Genomic DNA, 23756 nt, shown 5'->3' with positions numbered 1-23756 from the left:
CTCCCCTAGTTTTCCCATACACAGGAGCTGGGCTAAGCCAGCTGCCCAGTCACATAATAAGGTTCCACACAAAGGTTTTGGTGGCCAGACAATTGGGTTGGCCCTAGAAACCGCCAGACATTCAGGACAGCGCCCACACTTTATGCATTGGCGTGGCTGGGGTGTTGGACTGGTCTAAAGCAGTCCAAACCACTACAGTGGATGCAGGGATGGGCTCAAAGTAATCCCATTTGTGCACAACAGCTATTGCATGCCGGTCTCGTGGACTTGACAAAGAAAGAACCAAGATGGTAGGACCTCCAAAAATGCATTACTACCCCAATGGCTTTCATAAGGTGACACTGGGCTATGTGGGGGAAGGCATGGTATCACAAGTATGACACTGACACAATGCATACAATTTGTGAAACCTTTATTGAAAATGTTGGGGCCAGAGAAACTCATAATTCTCCCTATAACTAAGATGGGAGTAGTCTCGACCATCAAATGATAAACAAAACAGTCCTAGTGGCGTCAGTCAAATCAAAATGGCCTATGCTAACAAATCCTAATGCATAACCTATCTCTTATACAAAAAGTGTAAAAAGAGAAATGTATGCAAAAGGAAAAAAGGATAGGTAGTTGAACCAGCTCTCCTCCTCAAGTTACACCTCACGTTACACCTCACGGAGTAAGGCTGTCCCTGTAGGCAGGATGACTCACTCTGGCTTGGTTTCTATAACTCTAAGCAGTTCCAAACCGTGGATTGAGGCCTGCCTGGCCTTCCACGTTAAAGTCTTTTTCTTGAATTTCCAAAATTGTATTTCCAACGTAAAGTTCACAAAGGTCCACTCTACCGGGCTCAGACCTTACAGCACACAGTTCATGAAGGTCCCCTTCTGTCGGGCTCAGACCTTACAGCACACAGTTCATGAAGGTCCCCCTCTGTCGGGCTCAGACCTTACAGCACACAGTTCACAAAGGTCCCCCTCTGCCGGGCTCACACCTTCCACATCACACTACAACACAAACTTACAAGGGGGCTCCCTTCCCCAAGTTTACCGTACTTCGGTCTCCCTCAATCGGGCTCGGACCCTTTTCGAATGTGCGTGGCGCTTTTACCAGACCACCATGGACCACTTGGACTCAAAGTTCACGGTTGCTTTCACTTAATTTGCTTTCTCTATCTGTTTGCTTTATAACTACACACACTGTACCTTTCAAGGAGACTTTCGAATGGACTACTTCCTTTCGCCGTATAACTCTGTTACTTAGTATCGCTGAACTCACAGCTGCTTTTTACTTCAAAGTTCATTCACAGGTCTGCCTTTCTTCGCGTCACATCCACACGTGTGCAGACTTCACTTGTGATATAAGGTTGCTACTTCATTCACTTTAAAACACACCGGTCTCTCAGGTCGCTTGCAACATGCTTCTTTCTTCTTTTGCTATTTTCAATTCACGAGTCAGGGTTATTAGCACAGGCTTGGCCTCACCTCCCCAACTCTGCTGATCACCTGGGAGGGTCACTGGCGCCCTTGGTACACAATGCAATCTTCACATATGGGATCTGGCCTTCTCCACATGCCTTTCACTGTCTGTCGGAGGCAAGGACTTCCAGTAGTGACCCCTTGGGGTTTTCTGCCTGCTGCTCTCGTCCCTTGCTCCGTTGCTCTGCTCCAGTAGGTGTGCCCTCGTCCCGGAAGTTCCTATCATGTTCCGTCTTGCTCAGAGTGTGTCTTTAGGTATTGCCAATTATTTGTGTAAGGAGAGCTAACTGGTATCAGGTCTATGCACTTAGTGTAAAGTGCCTGACTTTGCCTGACCCATTTAACGGGACATGACCAGTACGATGTGAGAGAGTTAGTCTGGTTGCTCTCAGTCATCCTCTTCCTCGTCCCAGTGTTTGTGAAAAAGGGGGACTGAGGGGCGAGTTGGGACTTCGGAAATTCCTATAAAATAGGATGGGGTAGATTAACAAAAAAAGGGGGGGAATACTGCATCTTACCATCGGCTGCCACACCCCCACACCCTGAAGACCCCTCACCCAGGAGATCCTCCCGCACTTGTCCACCCCTAGAATATGGATGCAAAGGCGATGGCCGTGCCCTGGCCACCTGAAAGCGAGATCACCGGGGACTAGCGGGTGAGACACCCTCTGGTTTCTCACAGCTACTATCGCAGTAAATCAGTTTGCAACTTTTCTGAAGCCAGAACTAGATTGCAGATGCCAACAACCAATATGGAGTGATACAATCACCCTAGGGCTAAACAAGGGTGCTTAAAAAGCATCTCTGTCCAAGGAGCCTCGAGAGCTGCCAAAGACCACCTTCTCAAAAACGCTGGTTGCAGGGGCAGGAAATCCTCAGTAGAATTTCCTCTGACAACAGAAAGAGGTCAGAGATCATACAAATCAAAGAGGGAAAAAGCAAAATATAGAGGGGGTTCTGAAAAGAGACGGCAAAACCTCCAACTATGAAATTCTGCCCTAACGGGAGGGGACCGTGGCGATTCACTGAAATCCGACGTCATGAAGCAGCCAATCGAAACAGAGAAAACCCAGAAGGTAAATAACAGTCAAACATGGAATTCTTACCTTTGTGGAGCTCTCCATCCCCCACTGGCTTCCGGTAGGCATCATGTGTGGTTGTCTTGTCAGACATGTGGGACACCATATCCGTGGTGAGCAGCCCGCGGTGCCCATGACGATGGACCCGGCCTTCTCCATAGGTGTCGGTGACTGGTGGTTCACCGTCCAACTTAGCGGTTTCTCTCTGTAAGAAAGCAGCTTAAAATCAGGGACTGCAGTGGATTCCTCTGGTCCAACTAGTAGAGCATATACTTTTTGGGGTCTTGGACTGCTACACGACAGATTCAGATCCACAACAGTGGATCTGTAAAATATGGAGCAGAGCAAGACTGAAGGGGTTACATATCCTACAAAGGAAATAACACTTCAGACTGACAGGCCACAAGCCAGGAAATACACCATATAATGGCACAACTCAAAGAGGTGCACTTGGATGTACACAGTAGGCAATTAATTCATAATAATTCAACAAAATGTCACTCGTTAGGAGTGACTGTTCAGAGTGTGTTCCCAGTACAGACCATAAATTGAGAAGGGCTTCTTTTTACTGCATCGCTTATGCCGTACGCCTTGACCCATCGATCTTACCATTTCCTGCTTCGTGGTTGCTTGAAAGGTTTTCCTTTCCCAGCTCCTCAACCCACCACTCACTAGGGAGGGGAGGGGGGGTGCATCAACTTTATCCCGCCCCTCGCTCCCATCACCTATGTCCCTCACCTTACGCTATGTCCACTCTTTGGATCTTCCATGCCCGTGCCTTCCTGTGAACCTCCTTTCTACGCACCCCCTCCTACGCTGCCTGTCCTCTCTCTCAGCCCTTGCATGCCACACCTCTTTCCTGTCCCCTCTCACACTTCCTCCTCTGCCCCCCTCACCCTGCTCTGTGGCTCTTTTCCATAAGGCGAGTCAGGTGTGGTAAATGCCCACGTTGTGATTCTGTGATTCCTTTGCAGGAAAGACATGCCCACGTGTATGCCTCTTCATTTTATAGCTTAGCCCAGTGGTCTTCAAACATTTTATGCCAAGGCCCCCCTGAGCAAACAATAAATTGTTCGGGACCCCCCTGCCCCACCCCTCTGTGTTGGTGTTATTTATTTTTATAGAGATAGCTGTGAAATGTGTGATGTCCATACACGAGCACACTGGATTGTTTTGAATACGAGACTCTGACGAGCATGCCAATCAAAGAAGTTGCCTCACATTGTAAATCCACTAGGCCAGTGGTCTTCAAAAATGTTTGGCCTGGAACCCCTGAGCAAAATCTTATCAGACTGGGCCCCCAAAAAAATGCCAAATTGACAGTATGTTTTCCGCACCGTCACTGCACCCTACTCCCAGTATAGTCCCTGGGCCCCCCCACCTGCTCCCGTCACAGTGGCTGGACTCCCTCATCCCACTCCTACCCAGTCCCTGGGCTCTCCCCACACCATCACACACCATGGGCTCCCCCCACCCTGCTCCCACCACTATCTCATGGTTCCTGCCCTTCCTGCTCCCACCACAGTCCCTGGACTCCCCCATCCCGTTCCCAACACAGTCTGAGAGCCAATGGCGGCTGGTGAATTTTTTAAGTGGAGGGGCATAACTATTTCCCCCAAAAATGCCATAGCGACCAAGCGCAGTGAGGGTGTCCGAACCAATCAAGGAGGGTTCGGGGGATTCCCGCCTGATTTTTTAAAATAAAATAATGGGTTAAAATGTTGCATTGTAGAGCATTCTTTAAAAAAAAAATGGGTAAGTATCCAAACAGTTTGCAATTGCTGTTTATTTTTACATTTCATGCTCGGCTCTCACGCCCCCCCCAGGGATGCCCCACAGGCCCGCACGGGGGCGCGCCCCACAGTTTGAATACCGCTGGCTTAACCCATGAACTGGTAAAGCTTGATCGCCTCTTCTGGGTTTTCTTCCACTCCATGGAACTCTATTTTTTTGGCCATCAGTTTCATCCTGGAAAACAAACTCACCTGAAAAGCAGTAACGACTTAGTTGCTTACTTCTCTGTAGCTCATCGGAGGTTTCCGGAACAGAGTCCTACCATCAAGCCACCCATGGGCTAGGTGTGTTCTACAAATGCTATACCCATATCCATACCCCAGTGGCACATTTCACCTTAAAAGGACCCATCTCACTTATGTTCCTTTAAATCAACTTTTCACTAAAAAGAAAATTAAGTCCTGGGATTTTGGAAGAAGTGTCCCAGACATATCTTCTACAAATGCCCACCATATAGCTTCTTAATCAGGGTGAGGCACAACATCAAAGGCATTTCCTGCTTGTTGCTGATTCAGGGATACATTTTCAAAAGGTGGAAAGCTTTTATTAACTGTAAGACCAGTGATGGCGCCAGTTTTTAGTACCGGAGGCAGGCGGCTGGTGAGGGTAACCGCTCTTGTAAATGATGCAAGTTTGGTGGCAGCTGGTGACTTTTTTCAGTGGTGATGAGTTGATATTCCCCCTAAAACTGGTGTGAGTGAACATGCGTAGTGAGAGTGGTGAAACCAACAGGGAGGAGTTTTTTGAACTGATGCGTTGAAATGGTGCAGTCTCTTTAAAAACACGTTCATGATGTGCACAATATATGCCAGCATTGCCACCGTAAGAACACCTTTGCATGCTGGCTGTGGGTACCTAGCCTGTCGTGCCTAGAGACCTAATGTACACCTCACTGATAAAGCCCAATAAGCCTGAAATATAACTTGGGTTGCTTGTGATCTTGCTAAAACGGGATGTGACCTAGCTTTTTGGGATGTACTGCCCCTTTTGGGGGGGCGGGGAGTGGGGAGTAAGCCTGGCATGCATATGGTGTTTGTCCTTCTGTAAAGGTATGGTAAGCTGAAAACCAGTGCTGACAACAGAGTCATGCTGATTGTACCTATTAAATTAGAGTATTGCTAACATCAGAAAACAAGTTTCAATCAGACGGTGCCCAACATATAGCAGCATTGAACTTTACAAACACATTTTCATGCAGGTGTTGCCCAATGAGCCCAATCTACGCCGTGATACCTAAGGGTTTGGGCGTATAATCAAATGTAATAAATAAATTAATAAAATGAATGCCAGCATTGCCCTGTGAAACCATCTTTGATGCTTCCTGCAAAGTGTTCCCACCATGTGCCAACATGTCACTGTAAAAGACATTCATGCTGCTATAGTGTGCCTCTCCCCACGAAACATATTCACATGCATACATCACATGCACACAAATGTGCACACAGATTCAAAGTCTCTTGAACACACACACAAAACGCACATGGCATGGGGCAAGAGGCGGTTCAAGGTAAGCGACTTGATTCAAACAGCACAATGGTGCTACCACCACCTTCACTTCCCTCCAATCACATCCTCCAGATTCAGCAAGGCAGCTCCAGGAAGCAGGGTGTGGCACAGATCACCTTGACTTGCACTTTACTTTGCAAAAGTGTATTGGAATGAGTCCATCTTTCCAGAGGTCTACATCTGTGTGTATTTGAAAACCACAATGCATGCAAGTCTGAGTCATCCACAGTACAATGTTTGCTTGCAGTGCATTCTCTGCAGAGTTGTTTTTTGTCCAGACAATTGGTGTGGGGGGGGTGGTTTACAAGGACATAGGGTGGCCATCTTGGAGGGAGCAGCAGTTCGCATTACTCCCTCAGCTCTACTACTGGATGGCATTAGTAAAGGGTGACTATTTGGGGCTGTTTTCCATATTGAAAGGAAAACGTTATAAGTCCAGTACTATGCAGTGCATGCAGTGCGGGTGCATGGGCAAACTAAGACCAGCTATTCGCCAATGGCACAACCATCAAAGATGAATGTGATTGGTGGAATGAAAAGAGTACAATTGATCAGTTTATCTTAGATAAGCACTTAAGAGTGTGTGCTATTAGAATCTTGGGGATGACGAATTGTGGGAATTCACCCCTCCTCCCAAAGGAGAAGCCCTCCCCCCTGTGAGGATAGGGAGGTGAGCCCGCTCCACAATACCTTCCCTATGGGTAGAGGCAAGTGGGACCTCACCGAGAGCGAGAGAGACTCCCCTTCTCAGGTCAAGGACTCCTGTTCTGACAAGGAACTCCCTAGAGTACCTAGCAACAATGCCTCTTCAGATGCATCTTATAAATATTTATGCGAAAAAAATATCTGAGTTATTGTGAACTAAGGAATTACTGTTGACTGATGCGAAGAAGAGGTCCTGTGAAGGAAAAGAGAAGCCATACGAGACAGAGAGAAAGGAATACAACAATATGCCGAGGAAGTCCCACGTCTACGTAGTGTATGAAAGGGGAGGAGCCTGGAGCATGGGGAAAGAAACCAGTGAGTTGCAAAATTGCTTTCACACCAGCATGAAGCAGAGGCTGGCCACTCAATATCCTGAGTGAGCAAGGGAACAGGAACCAGCCTAAGACGCGCAGAGCCTCACAGCGACGCGAAGAAGTAAACCCCTAACAACCTTATGCGGGGAAAGGAGTGAAACCCCTATTAAAACAGGAAGTTACAAGAAAAACAAGCAAGAAGCCGATAACTATAATACACGAGAAGAGAAAGGAAAGCCCATTGAAGTTCTGAATGAACGGGGTGAATTGATGAAAACAGTCACCAGAGACTATTTGAAAATATCCTATTGAACTGAAGTTTACAAGAAGTGAACATATCAGGTGAAGGGAGTCATTCTCCTGGACTGAGTTATTAGGTTAGTGACAGGGTCAGATATAGTTAGTGGACTGATTACTTTACACTTTCATTGAGTAATGACAAGCCCCTTAGTTTGTTAGGTAGGGGCACATCATAGCATTAGGAGCGATAGTAACTCACCTGTTCAGATAACTCTCTCCAATCTTTTCATGCCATCACCCCTCCTGCCCTGCCAACCCCCTGAACTTTGTACTGTGTTTTATGGATCATCTTTTGTGTTTCTGTCCCATTGCCCCGATGCTCAGGGGCTTTCGGCGCTATGTACATATAGAAATAAATACATTAGTATGTTACGTTTTTCTTTAAATAAACTATTCAGTGAAATGAATGATCAAAGTCTGTGTCCTTTTTCTGGACTGGCACATATGGTGTGAGAAGTGGGATGGGGACCAGCTGATAAAAGGCGAGGAGCCATGCAGTTTACTAGGTAAATTCCCAAAGCCAAACCCCCTACAGTCGCTACAGCAAAATCCATTGGTTTTGACCTCCAAAGTACCATTGACCTTGAAATACCACCAGGGGAAATACACCTAAAAATGACTGGGCTAGTATTTGCCCACCTATAGGAACGTATGTAAGGTTAGCCTCCCAATCTGGGTTGGCCTGGAGTTATGAATTAGATGCAATGGCAGGGATCATTGTTCCTGACAATAGGGGCAATGTTAAAGTCATCCTGCACAATCACAACAATAACCCATACACAGTAAAAGGGGGGAATGATAGCCCAAGGGATATGTGATGAATCCCAGGGTATTGCCACTGCTTCCATGGGGGAAGCCCCTTCCCATGAGGCCAGGGAGGTGAGGCCGCTACCCGATAGTTCCCCTGGGGTGGTACTCATCGGGTGGATCTCCTGGGAAGGGAAACCCTCTGTGGGACAAGTGTTGATCACTTTGTAGAACGCAGTATTCCCCTCCTTAATTTCTGTCTCCTCCTTCCTTTCACCCCACTCAGTACACTGTGGCACCCCACACTGTGATCTATCCATCTAGAGTTGAGGAAACCAAATCCCAAGAGAACACTGAGATGAAGAAGTGTGCTACCGAACTTTATGAGGATCATCAGTTCAGTACTGTGATGAGGAGGATGGATGGAGAAATGAGGAATCCCTAAAGGAACCAGAATACACAGTCTAGTGGAGCCTATTGGTTACCCAATGTACAAATTAGAAGAAGGACTTCATCATTTGTCAAGCCTGCTCCTGAGGAACCAAGTGCAAAGTGTGAGTACCGCCAACAGAGAAACACAGGAAGAAGATGTAGGCCGGGAAGATGGGGGAATGGAGCCACCGTCTCTAAGGCTGTTGCCAAGAACCAGCAGATCAAGAGCAACCAAAGAGAAACCAAGTACGCAAAACACTTAGGACACCTCCTGGAGAGAAGACGTGCAGCACGACTCACTTAAACCAAAGCAGGGATGTGAGCGACTGTGGGAGCTGAGAGAGGAGGATCGGAAGGTCGCCCAGATAGTTGGAGGAGCCTGAGCATGACGCCACACAGTAGGAACCCAGAAACAGGGTATGGGTGCTGCCTGGGTCCATGAGAGGGTCTGGAAACTGAACAAGGGGAGCCTAAGGAGGGTTGGGGACCTGATAGTATATGGGTCAAGGACCGTAAGAGAAATATAAGGACATAGACATATGCCGCAGAGGTAGACGCTTGGAAGGAGAGTACACCAGAAGGTCAATATAAAGGGTACTTGGACCCAAACGAACTGCAGAGGCACAAAGAAACCACAGAGACCTGAAAGAAATACAAGGGCAAAGTCGACGTAAAAGGGTCTGGAACACTGAAAGTATCAAAAGGAACGAGAATCAATGCTATGTTTGGCAGGAGCCAATATCCGAGAGACAGAAAGGGATAGAAAACGCAAAGTAAAAGCTGGAAAAATCTCTACAAAATATCCTGTGTGGAACAGCATCTGGCAGCAGAGTACACCAGATCTGTTCAGTTAGACATTGAGTGAAGCAGGGGTAGAGTACCCGCAAAAGCAACACACCGGGGCCTGGGACCCATATGAAGAGAGAAGAGATGCATAGTCAAGTCTGGCAGCAGAGTACACCAGATCTGTTCAGTTAGACATTGAGTGAAGCAGGGGTAGAGTACCCGCAAAAGCAACACACCGGGGCCTGGGACCCATATGAAGAGAGAAGAGATGCATAGTCAAGTCTGGCAGCAGAGTACACCAGATCTGTTCAGTTAGACATTGAGTGAAGCAGGGGTAGAGTAAAAGCAACACACCGGGGCCTGGGACCCATATGAAGAGAGAAGAGAAGCATAGTGAAGTCTGGCAGCAGAGTACACCAGATCTGTTCAGTTAGACATTGAGTGAAGCAGGGGCAGAGTACCCGCAAAAGCAACACACCGGGGCCTGGGACCCATATGAAGAGAGAAGAGATGCATAGTCAAGTCTGGCAGCAGAGTACACCAGATCTGTTCAGTTAGACATTGAATGAAGCAGGGGTAGAGTACCCGCAAAAGCAACACACCGGGGCCTGGGACCCATATGAAGAGAGAAGAGATGCATAGTCAAGTCTGGCAGCAGAGTACACCAGATCTGTTCAGTTAGACATTGAGTGAAGCAGGGGCAGAGTAAAAGCAACACACCGGGGTCTGGGACCCATATGAAGAGAGAAGAGATGCATAGTCAAGTCTGGCAGCAGAGTACACCAGATCTGTTCAGTTAGACATTGAGTGAAGCAGGGGTAGAGTAAAAGCAACACACCGGGGCCTGGGACCCATATGAAGAGAGAAGAAATGCATAGTCAAGTCTGGCAGCAGAGTACACCAGATCTGTTCAGTTAGACATTGAGTGAAGCAGGGGTAGAGTACCCGCAAAAGCAACACACCGGGGTCTGGGACCCATATGAAGAGAGAAGAAATGCATAGTCAAGTCTGGCAGCAGAGTACACCAGATCTGTTCAGTTAGACATTGAGTGAAGCAGGGGTAGAGTAAAAGCAACACACCGGGGCCTGGGACCCATATGAAGAGAGAAGAGATGCATAGTCAAGTCTGGCAGCAGAGTACACCAGATCTGTTCAGTTAGACATTGAGTGAAGCAGGGGCAGAGTACCCGCAAAAGCAACACACCGGGACCTGGGACCCATATGAAGAGAGAAGAGATGCATAGTCAAGTCTGGCAGCAGAGTACACCAGATCTGTTCAGTTAGACATTGAGTGAAGCAGGGGCAGAGTACCCGCAAAAGCAACACACCGGGGCCTGGGACCCATATGAAGAGAGAAGAGATGCATAGTCAAGTCTGGCAGCAGAGTACACCAGATCTGTTCAGTTAGACATTGAGTGAAGCAGGGGTAGAGTACCTGCAAAAGCAACACACCGGGGCCTGGGACCCATATGAAGAGAGAAGAGATGCATAGTCAAGTCTGGCAGCAGAGTACACCAGATCTGTTCAGTTAGACATTGAGTGAAGCAGGGGTAGAGTACCCGCAAAAGCAACACACCGGGGCCTGGGACCCATATGAAGAGAGAAGAGATGCATAGTCAAGTCTGGCAGCAGAGTAAACCAGATCTGTTCAGTTAGACATTGAGTGAAGCAGGGGTAGAGTACCCGCAAAAGCAACACACCTGGGCCTGGGACCCATATGAAGAGAGAAGAGATGCATAGTCAAGTCTGGCAGCAGAGTACACCAGATCTGTTCAGTTAGACATTGAGTGAAGCAGGGGTAGAGTAAAAGCAACACACCGGGGCCTGGGACCCATATGAAGAGAGAAGAGATGCATAGTCAAGTCTGGCAGCAGAGTACACCAGATCTGTTCAGTTAGACATTGAGTGAAGCAGGGGCAGAGTACCCGCAAAAGCAACACACCGGGGCCTGGGACCCATATGAAGAGAGAAGAGATGCATAGTCAAGTCTGGCAGCAGAGTACACCAGATCTGTTCAGTTAGACATCGAGTGAAGCAGGGGTAGAGTAAAAGCAACACACCGGGGTCTGGGACCCATATGAAGAGAGAAGAGATGCATAGTCAAGTCTGGCAGCAGAGTACACCAGATCTGTTCAGTTAGACATTGAGTGAAGCAGGAGTAGAGTAAAAGCAACACACCGGGGCCTGGGACCCATATGAAGAGAGAAGAGATGCATAGTCAAGTCTGGCAGCAGAGTACACCAGATCTGTTCAGTTAGACATTGAGTGAAGCAGGGGCAGAGTAAAAGCAACACACCGGGGCCTGGGACCCATATGAAGAGAGAAGAGATGCATAGTCAAGTCTGGCAGCAGAGTACACCAGATCTGTTCAGTTAGACATTGAGTGAAGCAGGGGCAGAGTAAAAGCAACACACCGGGGTCTGGGACCCATATGAAGAGAGAAGAGATGCATAGTCAAGTCTGGCAGCAGAGTACACCAGATCTGTTCAGTTAGACATTGAGTGAAGCAGGGGTAGAGTAAAAGCAACACACCGGGGCCTGGGACCCATATGAAGAGAGAAGAAATGCATAGTCAAGTCTGGCAGCAGAGTACACCAGATCTGTTCAGTTAGACATTGAGTGAAGCAGGGGTAGAGTACCCGCAAAAGCAACACACCGGGGTCTGGGACTCATATGAAGAAAGAAGAAATGCATAGTCAAGTCTGGCAGCAGAGTACACCAGATCTGTTCAGTTAGACATTGAGTGAAGCAGGGGTAGAGTACCCGCAAAAGCAACACACCGGGGCCTGGGACCCATATGAAGAGAGAAGAGATGCATAGTCAAGTCTGGCAGCAGAGTACACCAGATCTGTTCAGTTAGACATTGAGTGAAGCAGGGGCAGAGTACCCGCAAAAGCAACACACCGGGGCCTGGGACCCATATGAAGAGAGAAGAAATGCATAGTCAAGTCTGGCAGCAGAGTACACCAGATCTGTTCAGTTAGACATTGAATGAAGCAGGGGTAGAGTACCCGCAAAAGCAACACACCGGGGCCTGGGACCCATATGAAGAGAGAAGAGATGCATAGTCAAGTCTGGCAGCAGAGTACACCAGATCTGTTCAGTTAGACATTGAGTGAAGCAGGGGCAGAGTACCCGCAAAAGCAACACACCGGGGCCTGGGACCCATATGAAGAGAGAAGAAATGCATAGTCAAGTCTGGCAGCAGAGTACACCAGATCTGTTCAGTTAGACATTGAATGAAGCAGGGGTAGAGTACCCGCAAAAGCAACACACCGGGGCCTGGGACCCATATGAAGAGAGAAGAGATGCATAGTCAAGTCTGGCAGCAGAGTACACCAGATCTGTTCAGTTAGACATTGAGTGAAGCAGGGGTAGAGTAAAAGCAACACACCGGGGCCTGGGACCCATATGAAGAGAGAAGAGATGCATAGTCAAGTCTGGCAGCAGAGTACACCAGATCTGTTCAGTTAGACATTGAGTGAAGCAGGGGTAGAGTACCCGCAAAAGCAACACACCGGGGCCTGGGACCCATATGAAGAGAGAAGAGATGCATAGTCAAGTCTGGCAGCAGAGTACACCAGATCTGTTCAGTTAGACATTGAGTGAAGCAGGGGTAGAGTACCCGCAAAAGCAACACATCGGGGCCTGGGACCCATATGAAGAGAGAAGAGATGCATAGTCAAGTCTGGCAGCAGAGTACACCAGATCTGTTCAGTTAGACATTGAGTGAAGCAGGGGTAGAGTAAAAGCAACACACCGGGGCCTGGGACCCATATGAAGAGAGAAGAGATGCATAGTCAAGTCTGGCAGCAGAGTACACCAGATCTGTTCAGTTAGACATTGAATGAAGCAGGGGTAGAGTACCCGCAAAAGCAACACACCGGGGCCTGGGACCCATATGAAGAGAGAAGAGATGCATAGTCAAGTCTAGCAGCAGAGTACACCAGATCTGTTCAGTTAGACATTGAATGAAGCAGGGGTAGAGTACCCGCAAAAGCAACATACCGGGGCCTGGGACCCATATGAAGAGAGAAGAGATGCATAGTCAAGTCTGGCAGCAGAGTACACCAGATCTGTTCAGTTAGACATTGAGTGAAGCAGCAGTAGAGTACCCGCAAAAGCAACACACCGGGGCCTGGGACCCATATGAAGAGAGAAGAGATGCATAGTCAAGTCTGGCAGCAGAGTACACCAGATCTGTTCAGTTAGACATTGAGTGAAGCAGGGGTAGAGTACCCGCAAAAGCAACACACCGGGGCCTGGGACCCATATGAAGAGAGAAGAGATGCATAGTCAAGTCTGGCAGCAGAGTACACCAGATCTGTTCAGTTAGACATTGAGTGAAGCAGGGGCAGAGTACCCGCAAAAGCAACACACCGGGGTCTGGGACCCATATGAAGAGAGAAGAGATGCATAGTCAAGTCTGGCAGTAGAGTACACCAGATCTGTTCAGTTAGACATTGAGTGAAGCAGGGGTAGAGTACCCGCAAAAGCAACACTCCGGGGTCTGGGACCCATATGAAGAGAGAAGAGATGCATAGTCAAGTCTGGCAGCAGAGTACACTAGATCTGTTCAGTTAGACATTGAGTGAAGCAGGGGTAGAGTACCCGCAAAAGCAACACACCGGGGTCTGGGACCCATATGAAGAGAGAAGAGATGCATAGTCAAGTCTGGCAGCAGAGTACACCAGATCTGTTCAGTTAGACATTGAATGAAGCAGGGGTAGAGTACCCGCAAAAGCAACACACCGGGGCCTGGGACCCATATGAAGAGAGAAGAGATGCATAGTGAAGTCTGGCAGCAGAGTACACCAGATCTGTTCAGTTAGACATTGAGTGAAGCAGGGGTAGAGTACCCGCAACACACCGGGGCCTGGGACCCATATGAAGAGAGAAGAGATGCATAGTCAAGTCTGGCAGCAGAGTACACCAGAACTGTTCAGTTAGACATTGAGTGAAGCAGGGGTAGAGTACCCGCAACACACCGGGGCCTGGGACCCATATGAAGAGAGAAGAGATGCATAGTCAAGTCTGGCAGCAGAGTACACCAGATCTGTTCAGTTAGACATTGAGTGAAGCAGGGGTAGAGTAAAAGCAACACACCGGGGCCTGGGACCCATATGAAGAGAGAAGAAATGCATAGTCAAGTCTGGCAGCAGAGTACACCAGATCTGTTCAGTTAGACATTGAGTGAAGCAGGGGTAGAGTACCCGCAAAAGCAACACACCGGGGTCTGGGACTCATATGAAGAAAGAAGAAATGCATAGTCAAGTCTGGCAGCAGAGTACACCAGATCTGTTCAGTTAGACATTGAGTGAAGCAGGGGTAGAGTACCCGCAAAAGCAACACACCGGGGCCTGGGACCCATATGAAGAGAGAAGAGATGCATAGTCAAGTCTGGCAGCAGAGTACACCAGATCTGTTCAGTTAGACATTGAGTGAAGCAGGGGCAGAGTACCCGCAAAAGCAACACACCGGGGCCTGGGACCCATATGAAGAGAGAAGAAATGCATAGTCAAGTCTGGCAGCAGAGTACACCAGATCTGTTCAGTTAGACATTGAATGAAGCAGGGGTAGAGTACCCGCAAAAGCAACACACCGGGGCCTGGGACCCATATGAAGAGAGAAGAGATGCATAGTCAAGTCTGGCAGCAGAGTACACCAGATCTGTTCAGTTAGACATTGAGTGAAGCAGGGGCAGAGTACCCGCAAAAGCAACACACCGGGGCCTGGGACCCATATGAAGAGAGAAGAAATGCATAGTCAAGTCTGGCAGCAGAGTACACCAGATCTGTTCAGTTAGACATTGAATGAAGCAGGGGTAGAGTACCCGCAAAAGCAACACACCGGGGCCTGGGACCCATATGAAGAGAGAAGAGATGCATAGTCAAGTCTGGCAGCAGAGTACACCAGATCTGTTCAGTTAGACATTGAGTGAAGCAGGGGTAGAGTAAAAGCAACACACCGGGGCCTGGGACCCATATGAAGAGAGAAGAGATGCATAGTCAAGTCTGGCAGCAGAGTACACCAGATCTGTTCAGTTAGACATTGAGTGAAGCAGGGGTAGAGTACCCGCAAAAGCAACACACCGGGGCCTGGGACCCATATGAAGAGAGAAGAGATGCATAGTCAAGTCTGGCAGCAGAGTACACCAGATCTGTTCAGTTAGACATTGAGTGAAGCAGGGGTAGAGTACCCGCAAAAGCAACACATCGGGGCCTGGGACCCATATGAAGAGAGAAGAGATGCATAGTCAAGTCTGGCAGCAGAGTACACCAGATCTGTTCAGTTAGACATTGAGTGAAGCAGGGGTAGAGTAAAAGCAACACACCGGGGCCTGGGACCCATATGAAGAGAGAAGAGATGCATAGTCAAGTCTGGCAGCAGAGTACACCAGATCTGTTCAGTTAGACATTGAATGAAGCAGGGGTAGAGTACCCGCAAAAGCAACACACCGGGGCCTGGGACCCATATGAAGAGAGAAGAGATGCATAGTCAAGTCTAGCAGCAGAGTACACCAGATCTGTTCAGTTAGACATTGAATGAAGCAGGGGTAGAGTACCCGCAAAAGCAACACACCGGGGCCTGGGACCCATATGAAGAGAGAAGAGATGCATAGTCAAGTCTGGCAGCAGAGTACACCAGATCTGTTCAGTTAGACATTGAGTGAAGCAGCAGTAGAGTACCCGCAAAAGCAACACACCGGGGCCTGGGACCCATATGAAGAGAGAAGAGATGCATAGTCAAGTCTGGCAGCAGAGTACACCAGATCTGTTCAGTTAGACATTGAGTGAAGCAGGGGTAGAGTACCCGCAAAAGCAACACACCGGGGCCTGGGACCCATATGAAGAGAGAAGAGATGCATAGTCAAGTCTGGCAGCAGAGTACACCAGATCTGTTCAGTTAGACATTGAGTGAAGCAGGGGCAGAGTACCCGCAAAAGCAACACACCGGGGTCTGGGACCCATATGAAGAGAGAAGAGATGCATAGTCAAGTCTGGCAGCAGAGTACACCAGATCTGTTCAGTTAGACATTGAGTGAAGCAGGGGTAGAGTACCCGCAAAAGCAACACTCCGGGGTCTGGGACCCATATGAAGAGAGAAGAGATGCATAGTCAAGTCTGGCAGCAGAGTACACTAGATCTGTTCAGTTAGACATTGAGTGAAGCAGGGGTAGAGTACCCGCAAAAGCAACACACCGGGGTCTGGGACCCATATGAAGAGAGAAGAGATGCATAGTCAAGTCTGGCAGCAGAGTACACCAGATCTGTTCAGTTAGACATTGAATGAAGCAGGGGTAGAGTACCCGCAAAAGCAACACACCGGGGCCTGGGACCCATATGAAGAGAGAAGAGATGCATAGTGAAGTCTGGCAGCAGAGTACACCAGATCTGTTCAGTTAGACATTGAGTGAAGCAGGGGTAGAGTACCCGCAACACACCGGGGCCTGGGACCCATATGAAGAGAGAAGAGATGCATAATCAAGTCTGGCAGCAGAGTACACCAGAACTGTTCAGTTAGACATTGAGTGAAGCAGGGGTAGAGTACCCGCAAAAGCAACACACCGGGGCCTGGGACCCATATGAAGAGAGAAGAGATTCATAGTCAAGTCTGGCAGCAGAGTACACCAGATCTGTTCAGTTAGACATTGAGTGAAGCAGGGGTAGAGTAAAAGCAACACACCGGGGCCTGGGACCCATATGAAGAGAGAAGAGATGCATAGTGAAGTCTGGCAGCAGAGTACACCAGATCTGTTCAGTTAGACATTGAGTGAAGCAGGGGCAGAGTACCCGCAAAAGCAACACACCGGGGCCTGGGACCCATATGAAGAGAGAAGAGATGCATAGTCAAGTCTGGCAGCAGAGTACACCAGATCTGTTCAGTTAGACATTGAGTGAAGCAGGGGCAGAGTAAAAGCAACACACCGGGGTCTGGGACCCATATGAAGAGAGAAGAAATGCATAGTCAAGTCTGGCAGCAGAGTACACCAGATCTGTTCAGTTAGACATTGAGTGAAACAGGGGTAGAGTAAAAGCAACACACCGGGGCCTGGGACCCATATGAAGAGAGAAGAGATGCATAGTCAAGTCTGGCAGCAGAGTACACCAGATCTGTTCAGTTAGACATTGAGTGAAGCAGGGGCAGAGTACCCGCAAAAGCAACACACCGGGGCCTGGGACCCATATGAAGAGAGAAGAGATGCATAGTCAAGTCTGGCAGCAGAGTACACCAGATCTGTTCAGTTAGACATTGAGTGAAGCAGGGGTAGAGTACCCGCAAAAGCAACACACCGGGGCCTGGGACCCATATGAAGAGAGAAGAGATGCATAGTCAAGTCTGGCAGCAGAGTACACCAGATCTGTTCAGTTAGACATTGAGTGAAGCAGGGGTAGAGTACCCGCAAAAGCAACACACCGGGGCCTGGGACCCATATGAAGAGAGAAGAGATGCATAGTCAAGTCTGGCAGCAGAGTACACCAGATCTGTTCAGTTAGACATTGAATGAAGCAGGGGTAGAGTATCCGCAAAAGCAACACACCGGGGCCTGGGACCCATATGAAGAGAGAAGAGATGCATAGTCAAGTCTGGCAGCAGAGTACACCAGATCTGTTCAGTTAGACATTGAGTGAAGCAGGGGTAGAGTACCCGCAAAAGCAACACACCGGGGCCTGGGACCCATATGAAGAGAGAAGAGATGCATAGTCAAGTCTGGCAGCAGAGTACACCAGATCTGTTCAGTTAGACATTGAGTGAAGCAGGGGTAGAGTACCCGCAAAAGCAACACACCGGGGCCTGGGACCCATATGAAGAGAGAAGAGATGCATAGTCAAGTCTGGCAGCAGAGTACACCAGATCTGTTCAGTTAGACATTGAATGAAGCAGGGGTAGAGTACCCGCAAAAGCAACACACCGGGGCCTGGGACCCATATGAAGAGAGAAGAGATGCATAGTCAAGTCTGGCAGCAGAGTACACCAGATCTGTTCAGTTAGACATTGAGTGAAGCAGGGGTAGAGTACCCGCAAAAGCAACACACCGGGGCCTGGGACCCATATGAAGAGAGAAGAAATGCATAGTCAAGTCTGGCAGCAGAGTACACCAGATCTGTTCAGTTAGACATTGAATGAAGCAGGGGTAGAGTACCCGCAAAAGCAACACACCGGGGCCTGGGACCCATATGAAGAGAGAAGAGATGCATAGTCAAGTCTGGCAGCAGAGTACACCAGATCTGTTCAGTTAGACATTGAGTGAAGCAGGGGTAGAGTACCCGCAAAAGCAACACACCGGGGCCTGGGACCCATATGAAGAGAGAAGAGATGCATAGTCAAGTCTGGCAGCAGAGTACACCAGATCTGTTCAGTTAGACATTGAGTGAAGCAGGGGTAGAGTACCCGCAAAAGCAACACACCGGGGCCTGGGACCCATATGAAGAGAGAAGAGATGCATAGTCAAGTCTGGCAGCAGAGTACACCAGATCTGTTCAGTTAGACATTGAGTGAAGCAGGGGTAGAGTAAAAGCAACACACCGGGGCCTGGGACCCATATGAAGAGAGAAGAGATGCATAGTCAAGTCTGGCAGCAGAGTACACCAGATCTGTTCAGTTAGACATTGAGTGAAGCAGGGGCAGAGTACCCGCAAAAGCAACACACCGGGGCCTGGGACCCATATGAAGAGAGAAGAGATGCATAGTCAAGTCTGGCAGCAGAGTACACCAGATCTGTTCAGTTAGACATCGAGTGAAGCAGGGGTAGAGTAAAAGCAACACACCGGGGTCTGGGACCCATATGAAGAGAGAAGAGATGCATAGTCAAGTCTGGCAGCAGAGTACACCAGATCTGTTCAGTTAGACATTGAGTGAAGCAGGAGTAGAGTAAAAGCAACACACCGGGGCCTGGGACCCATATGAAGAGAGAAGAGATGCATAGTCAAGTCTGGCAGCAGAGTACACCAGATCTGTTCAGTTAGACATTGAGTGAAGCAGGGGCAGAGTAAAAGCAACACACCGGGGCCTGGGACCCATATGAAGAGAGAAGAGATGCATAGTCAAGTCTGGCAGCAGAGTACACCAGATCTGTTCAGTTAGACATTGAGTGAAGCAGGGGCAGAGTAAAAGCAACACACCGGGGTCTGGGACCCATATGAAGAGAGAAGAGATGCATAGTCAAGTCTGGCAGCAGAGTACACCAGATCTGTTCAGTTAGACATTGAGTGAAGCAGGGGTAGAGTAAAAGCAACACACCGGGGCCTGGGACCCATATGAAGAGAGAAGAAATGCATAGTCAAGTCTGGCAGCAGAGTACACCAGATCTGTTCAGTTAGACATTGAGTGAAGCAGGGGTAGAGTACCCGCAAAAGCAACACATCGGGGTCTGGGACCCATATGAAGAGAGAAGAAATGCATAGTCAAGTCTGGCAGCAGAGTACACCAGATCTGTTCAGTTAGACATTGAGTGAAGCAGGGGTAGAGTACCCGCAAAAGCAACACACCGGGGCCTGGGACCCATATGAAGAGAGAAGAGATGCATAGTCAAGTCTGGCAGCAGAGTACACCAGATCTGTTCAGTTAGACATTGAGTGAAGCAGGGGCAGAGTACCCGCAAAAGCAACACACCGGGGCCTGGGACCCATATGAAGAGAGAAGAAATGCATAGTCAAGTCTGGCAGCAGAGTACACCAGATCTGTTCAGTTAGACATTGAATGAAGCAGGGGTAGAGTACCCGCAAAAGCAACACACCGGGGCCTGGGACCCATATGAAGAGAGAAGAGATGCATAGTCAAGTCTGGCAGCAGAGTACACCAGATCTGTTCAGTTAGACATTGAGTGAAGCAGGGGCAGAGTACCCGCAAAAGCAACACACCGGGGCCTGGGACCCATATGAAGAGAGAAGAAATGCATAGTCAAGTCTGGCAGCAGAGTACACCAGATCTGTTCAGTTAGACATTGAATGAAGCAGGGGTAGAGTACCCGCAAAAGCAACACACCGGGGCCTGGGACCCATATGAAGAGAGAAGAGATGCATAGTCAAGTCTGGCAGCAGAGTACACCAGATCTGTTCAGTTAGACATTGAGTGAAGCAGGGGTAGAGTAAAAGCAACACACCGGGGCCTGGGACCCATATGAAGAGAGAAGAGATGCATAGTCAAGTCTGGCAGCAGAGTACACCAGATCTGTTCAGTTAGACATTGAGTGAAGCAGGGGTAGAGTACCCGCAAAAGCAACACACCGGGGCCTGGGACCCATATGAAGAGAGAAGAGATGCATAGTCAAGTCTGGCAGCAGAGTACACCAGATCTGTTCAGTTAGACATTGAGTGAAGCAGGGGTAGAGTACCCGCAAAAGCAACACATCGGGGCCTGGGACCCATATGAAGAGAGAAGAGATGCATAGTCAAGTCTGGCAGCAGAGTACACCAGATCTGTTCAGTTAGACATTGAGTGAAGCAGGGGTAGAGTAAAAGCAACACACCGGGGCCTGGGACCCATATGAAGAGAGAAGAGATGCATAGTCAAGTCTGGCAGCAGAGTACACCAGATCTGTTCAGTTAGACATTGAATGAAGCAGGGGTAGAGTACCCGCAAAAGCAACACACCGGGGCCTGGGACCCATATGAAGAGAGAAGAGATGCATAGTCAAGTCTAGCAGCAGAGTACACCAGATCTGTTCAGTTAGACATTGAATGAAGCAGGGGTAGAGTACCCGCAAAAGCAACACACCGGGGCCTGGGACCCATATGAAGAGAGAAGAGATGCATAGTCAAGTCTGGCAGCAGAGTACACCAGATCTGTTCAGTTAGACATTGAGTGAAGCAGCGGTAGAGTACCCGCAAAAGCAACACACCGGGGCCTGGGACCCATATGAAGAGAGAAGAGATGCATAGTCAAGTCTGGCAGCAGAGTACACCAGATCTGTTCAGTTAGACATTGAGTGAAGCAGGGGTAGAGTACCCGCAAAAGCAACACACCGGGGCCTGGGACCCATATGAAGAGAGAAGAGATGCATAGTCAAGTCTGGCAGCAGAGTACACCAGATCTGTTCAGTTAGACATTGAGTGAAGCAGGGGCAGAGTACCCGCAAAAGCAACACACCGGGGTCTGGGACCCATATGAAGAGAGAAGAGATGCATAGTCAAGTCTGGCAGCAGAGTACACCAGATCTGTTCAGTTAGACATTGAGTGAAGCAGGGGTAGAGTACCCGCAAAAGCAACACACCGGGGTCTGGGACCCATATGAAGAGAGAAGAGATGCATAGTCAAGTCTGGCAGCAGAGAACACCAGATCTGTTCAGTTAGACATTGAGTGAAGCAGGGGTAGAGTAAAAGCAACACACCGGGGCCTGGGACCCATATGAAGAGAGAAGAGATGCATAGTCAAGTCTGGCAGCAGAGTACACCAGATCTGTTCAGTTAGACATTGAATGAAGCAGGGGTAGAGTACCCGCAAAAGCAACACACCGGGGCCTGGGACCCATATGAAGAGAGAAGAGATGCATAGTCAAGTCTAGCAGCAGAGTACACCAGATCTGTTCAGTTAGACATTGAATGAAGCAGGGGTAGAGTACCCGCAAAAGCAACACACCGGGGCCTGGGACCCATATGAAGAGAGAAGAGATGCATAGTCAAGTCTGGCAGCAGAGTACACCAGATCTGTTCAGTTAGACATTGAGTGAAGCAGCAGTAGAGTACCCGCAAAAGCAACACACCGGGGCCTGGGACCCATATGAAGAGAGAAGAGATGCATAGTCAAGTCTGGCAGCAGAGTACACCAGATCTGTTCAGTTAGACATTGAGTGAAGCAGGGGTAGAGTACCCGCAAAAGCAACACACCGGGGCCTGGGACCCATATGAAGAGAGAAGAGATGCATAGTCAAGTCTGGCAGCAGAGTACACCAGATCTGTTCAGTTAGACATTGAGTGAAGCAGGGGCAGAGTACCCGCAAAAGCAACACACCGGGGTCTGGGACCCATATGAAGAGAGAAGAGATGCATAGTCAAGTCTGGCAGCAGAGTACACCAGATCTGTTCAGTTAGACATTGAGTGAAGCAGGGGTAGAGTACCCGCAAAAGCAACACTCCGGGGTCTGGGACCCATATGAAGAGAGAAGAGATGCATAGTCAAGTCTGGCAGCAGAGTACACTAGATCTGTTCAGTTAGACATTGAGTGAAGCAGGGGTAGAGTACCCGCAAAAGCAACACACCGGGGCCTGGGACCCATATGAAGAGAGAAGAGATGCATAGTCAAGTCTGGCAGCAGAGTACACCAGATCTGTTCAGTTAGACATTGAGTGAAGCAGGGGTAGAGTACCCGCAAAAGCAACACATCGGGGCCTGGGACCCATATGAAGAGAGAAGAGATGCATAGTCAAGTCTGGCAGCAGAGTACACCAGATCTGTTCAGTTAGACATTGAGTGAAGCAGGGGTAGAGTAAAAGCAACACACCGGGGCCTGGGACCCATATGAAGAGAGAAGAGATGCATAGTCAAGTCTGGCAGCAGAGTACACCAGATCTGTTCAGTTAGACATTGAATGAAGCAGGGGTAGAGTACCCGCAAAAGCAACACACCGGGGCCTGGGACCCATATGAAGAGAGAAGAGATGCATAGTCAAGTCTAGCAGCAGAGTACACCAGATCTGTTCAGTTAGACATTGAATGAAGCAGGGGTAGAGTACCCGCAAAAGCAACACACCGGGGCCTGGGACCCATATGAAGAGAGAAGAGATGCATAGTCAAGTCTGGCAGCAGAGTACACCAGATCTGTTCAGTTAGACATTGAGTGAAGCAGCGGTAGAGTACCCGCAAAAGCAACACACCGGGGCCTGGGACCCATATGAAGAGAGAAGAGATGCATAGTCAAGTCTGGCAGCAGAGTACACCAGATCTGTTCAGTTAGACATTGAGTGAAGCAGGGGTAGAGTACCCGCAAAAGCAACACACCGGGGCCTGGGACCCATATGAAGAGAGAAGAGATGCATAGTCAAGTCTGGCAGCAGAGTACACCAGATCTGTTCAGTTAGACATTGAGTGAAGCAGGGGCAGAGTACCCGCAAAAGCAACACACCGGGGTCTGGGACCCATATGAAGAGAGAAGAGATGCATAGTCAAGTCTGGCAGCAGAGTACACCAGATCTGTTCAGTTAGACATTGAGTGAAGCAGGGGTAGAGTACCCGCAAAAGCAACACACCGGGGTCTGGGACCCATATGAAGAGAGAAGAGATGCATAGTCAAGTCTGGCAGCAGAGAACACCAGATCTGTTCAGTTAGACATTGAGTGAAGCAGGGGTAGAGTAAAAGCAACACACCGGGGCCTGGGACCCATATGAAGAGAGAAGAGATGCATAGTCAAGTCTGGCAGCAGAGTACACCAGATCTGTTCAGTTAGACATTGAATGAAGCAGGGGTAGAGTACCCGCAAAAGCAACACACCGGGGCCTGGGACCCATATGAAGAGAGAAGAGATGCATAGTCAAGTCTAGCAGCAGAGTACACCAGATCTGTTCAGTTAGACATTGAATGAAGCAGGGGTAGAGTACCCGCAAAAGCAACACACCGGGGCCTGGGACCCATATGAAGAGAGAAGAGATGCATAGTCAAGTCTGGCAGCAGAGTACACCAGATCTGT

General features: G+C 48.9%; 1 protein-coding gene across 2 annotated transcripts in view; it reads right to left on the bottom strand.

Moving 5' to 3' along the window:
- Window positions 1-23756, bottom strand: part of SPAG8 (sperm associated antigen 8) — a 419928-nt gene that overhangs the window by 144161 nt on the left and 252011 nt on the right. For both annotated transcript variants that reach the window (XM_069626773.1, XM_069626774.1), the window contains exon 3: window positions 2576-2753. In XM_069626773.1, coding sequence (XP_069482874.1) covers window positions 2576-2753 — 178 coding nt within the window. The remainder of the gene's footprint in view (window positions 1-2575; window positions 2754-23756) is intronic.

Source organism: Ambystoma mexicanum, chromosome 6p, assembly GCF_040938575.1.
Source record: "Ambystoma mexicanum isolate Mex_15411 chromosome 6p, UKY_AmexF1_1, whole genome shotgun sequence".
Taxonomy (NCBI): Eukaryota; Metazoa; Chordata; class Amphibia; order Caudata; family Ambystomatidae; genus Ambystoma; species Ambystoma mexicanum.
This window is presented reverse-complemented; position numbering and strand designations above follow the sequence as displayed.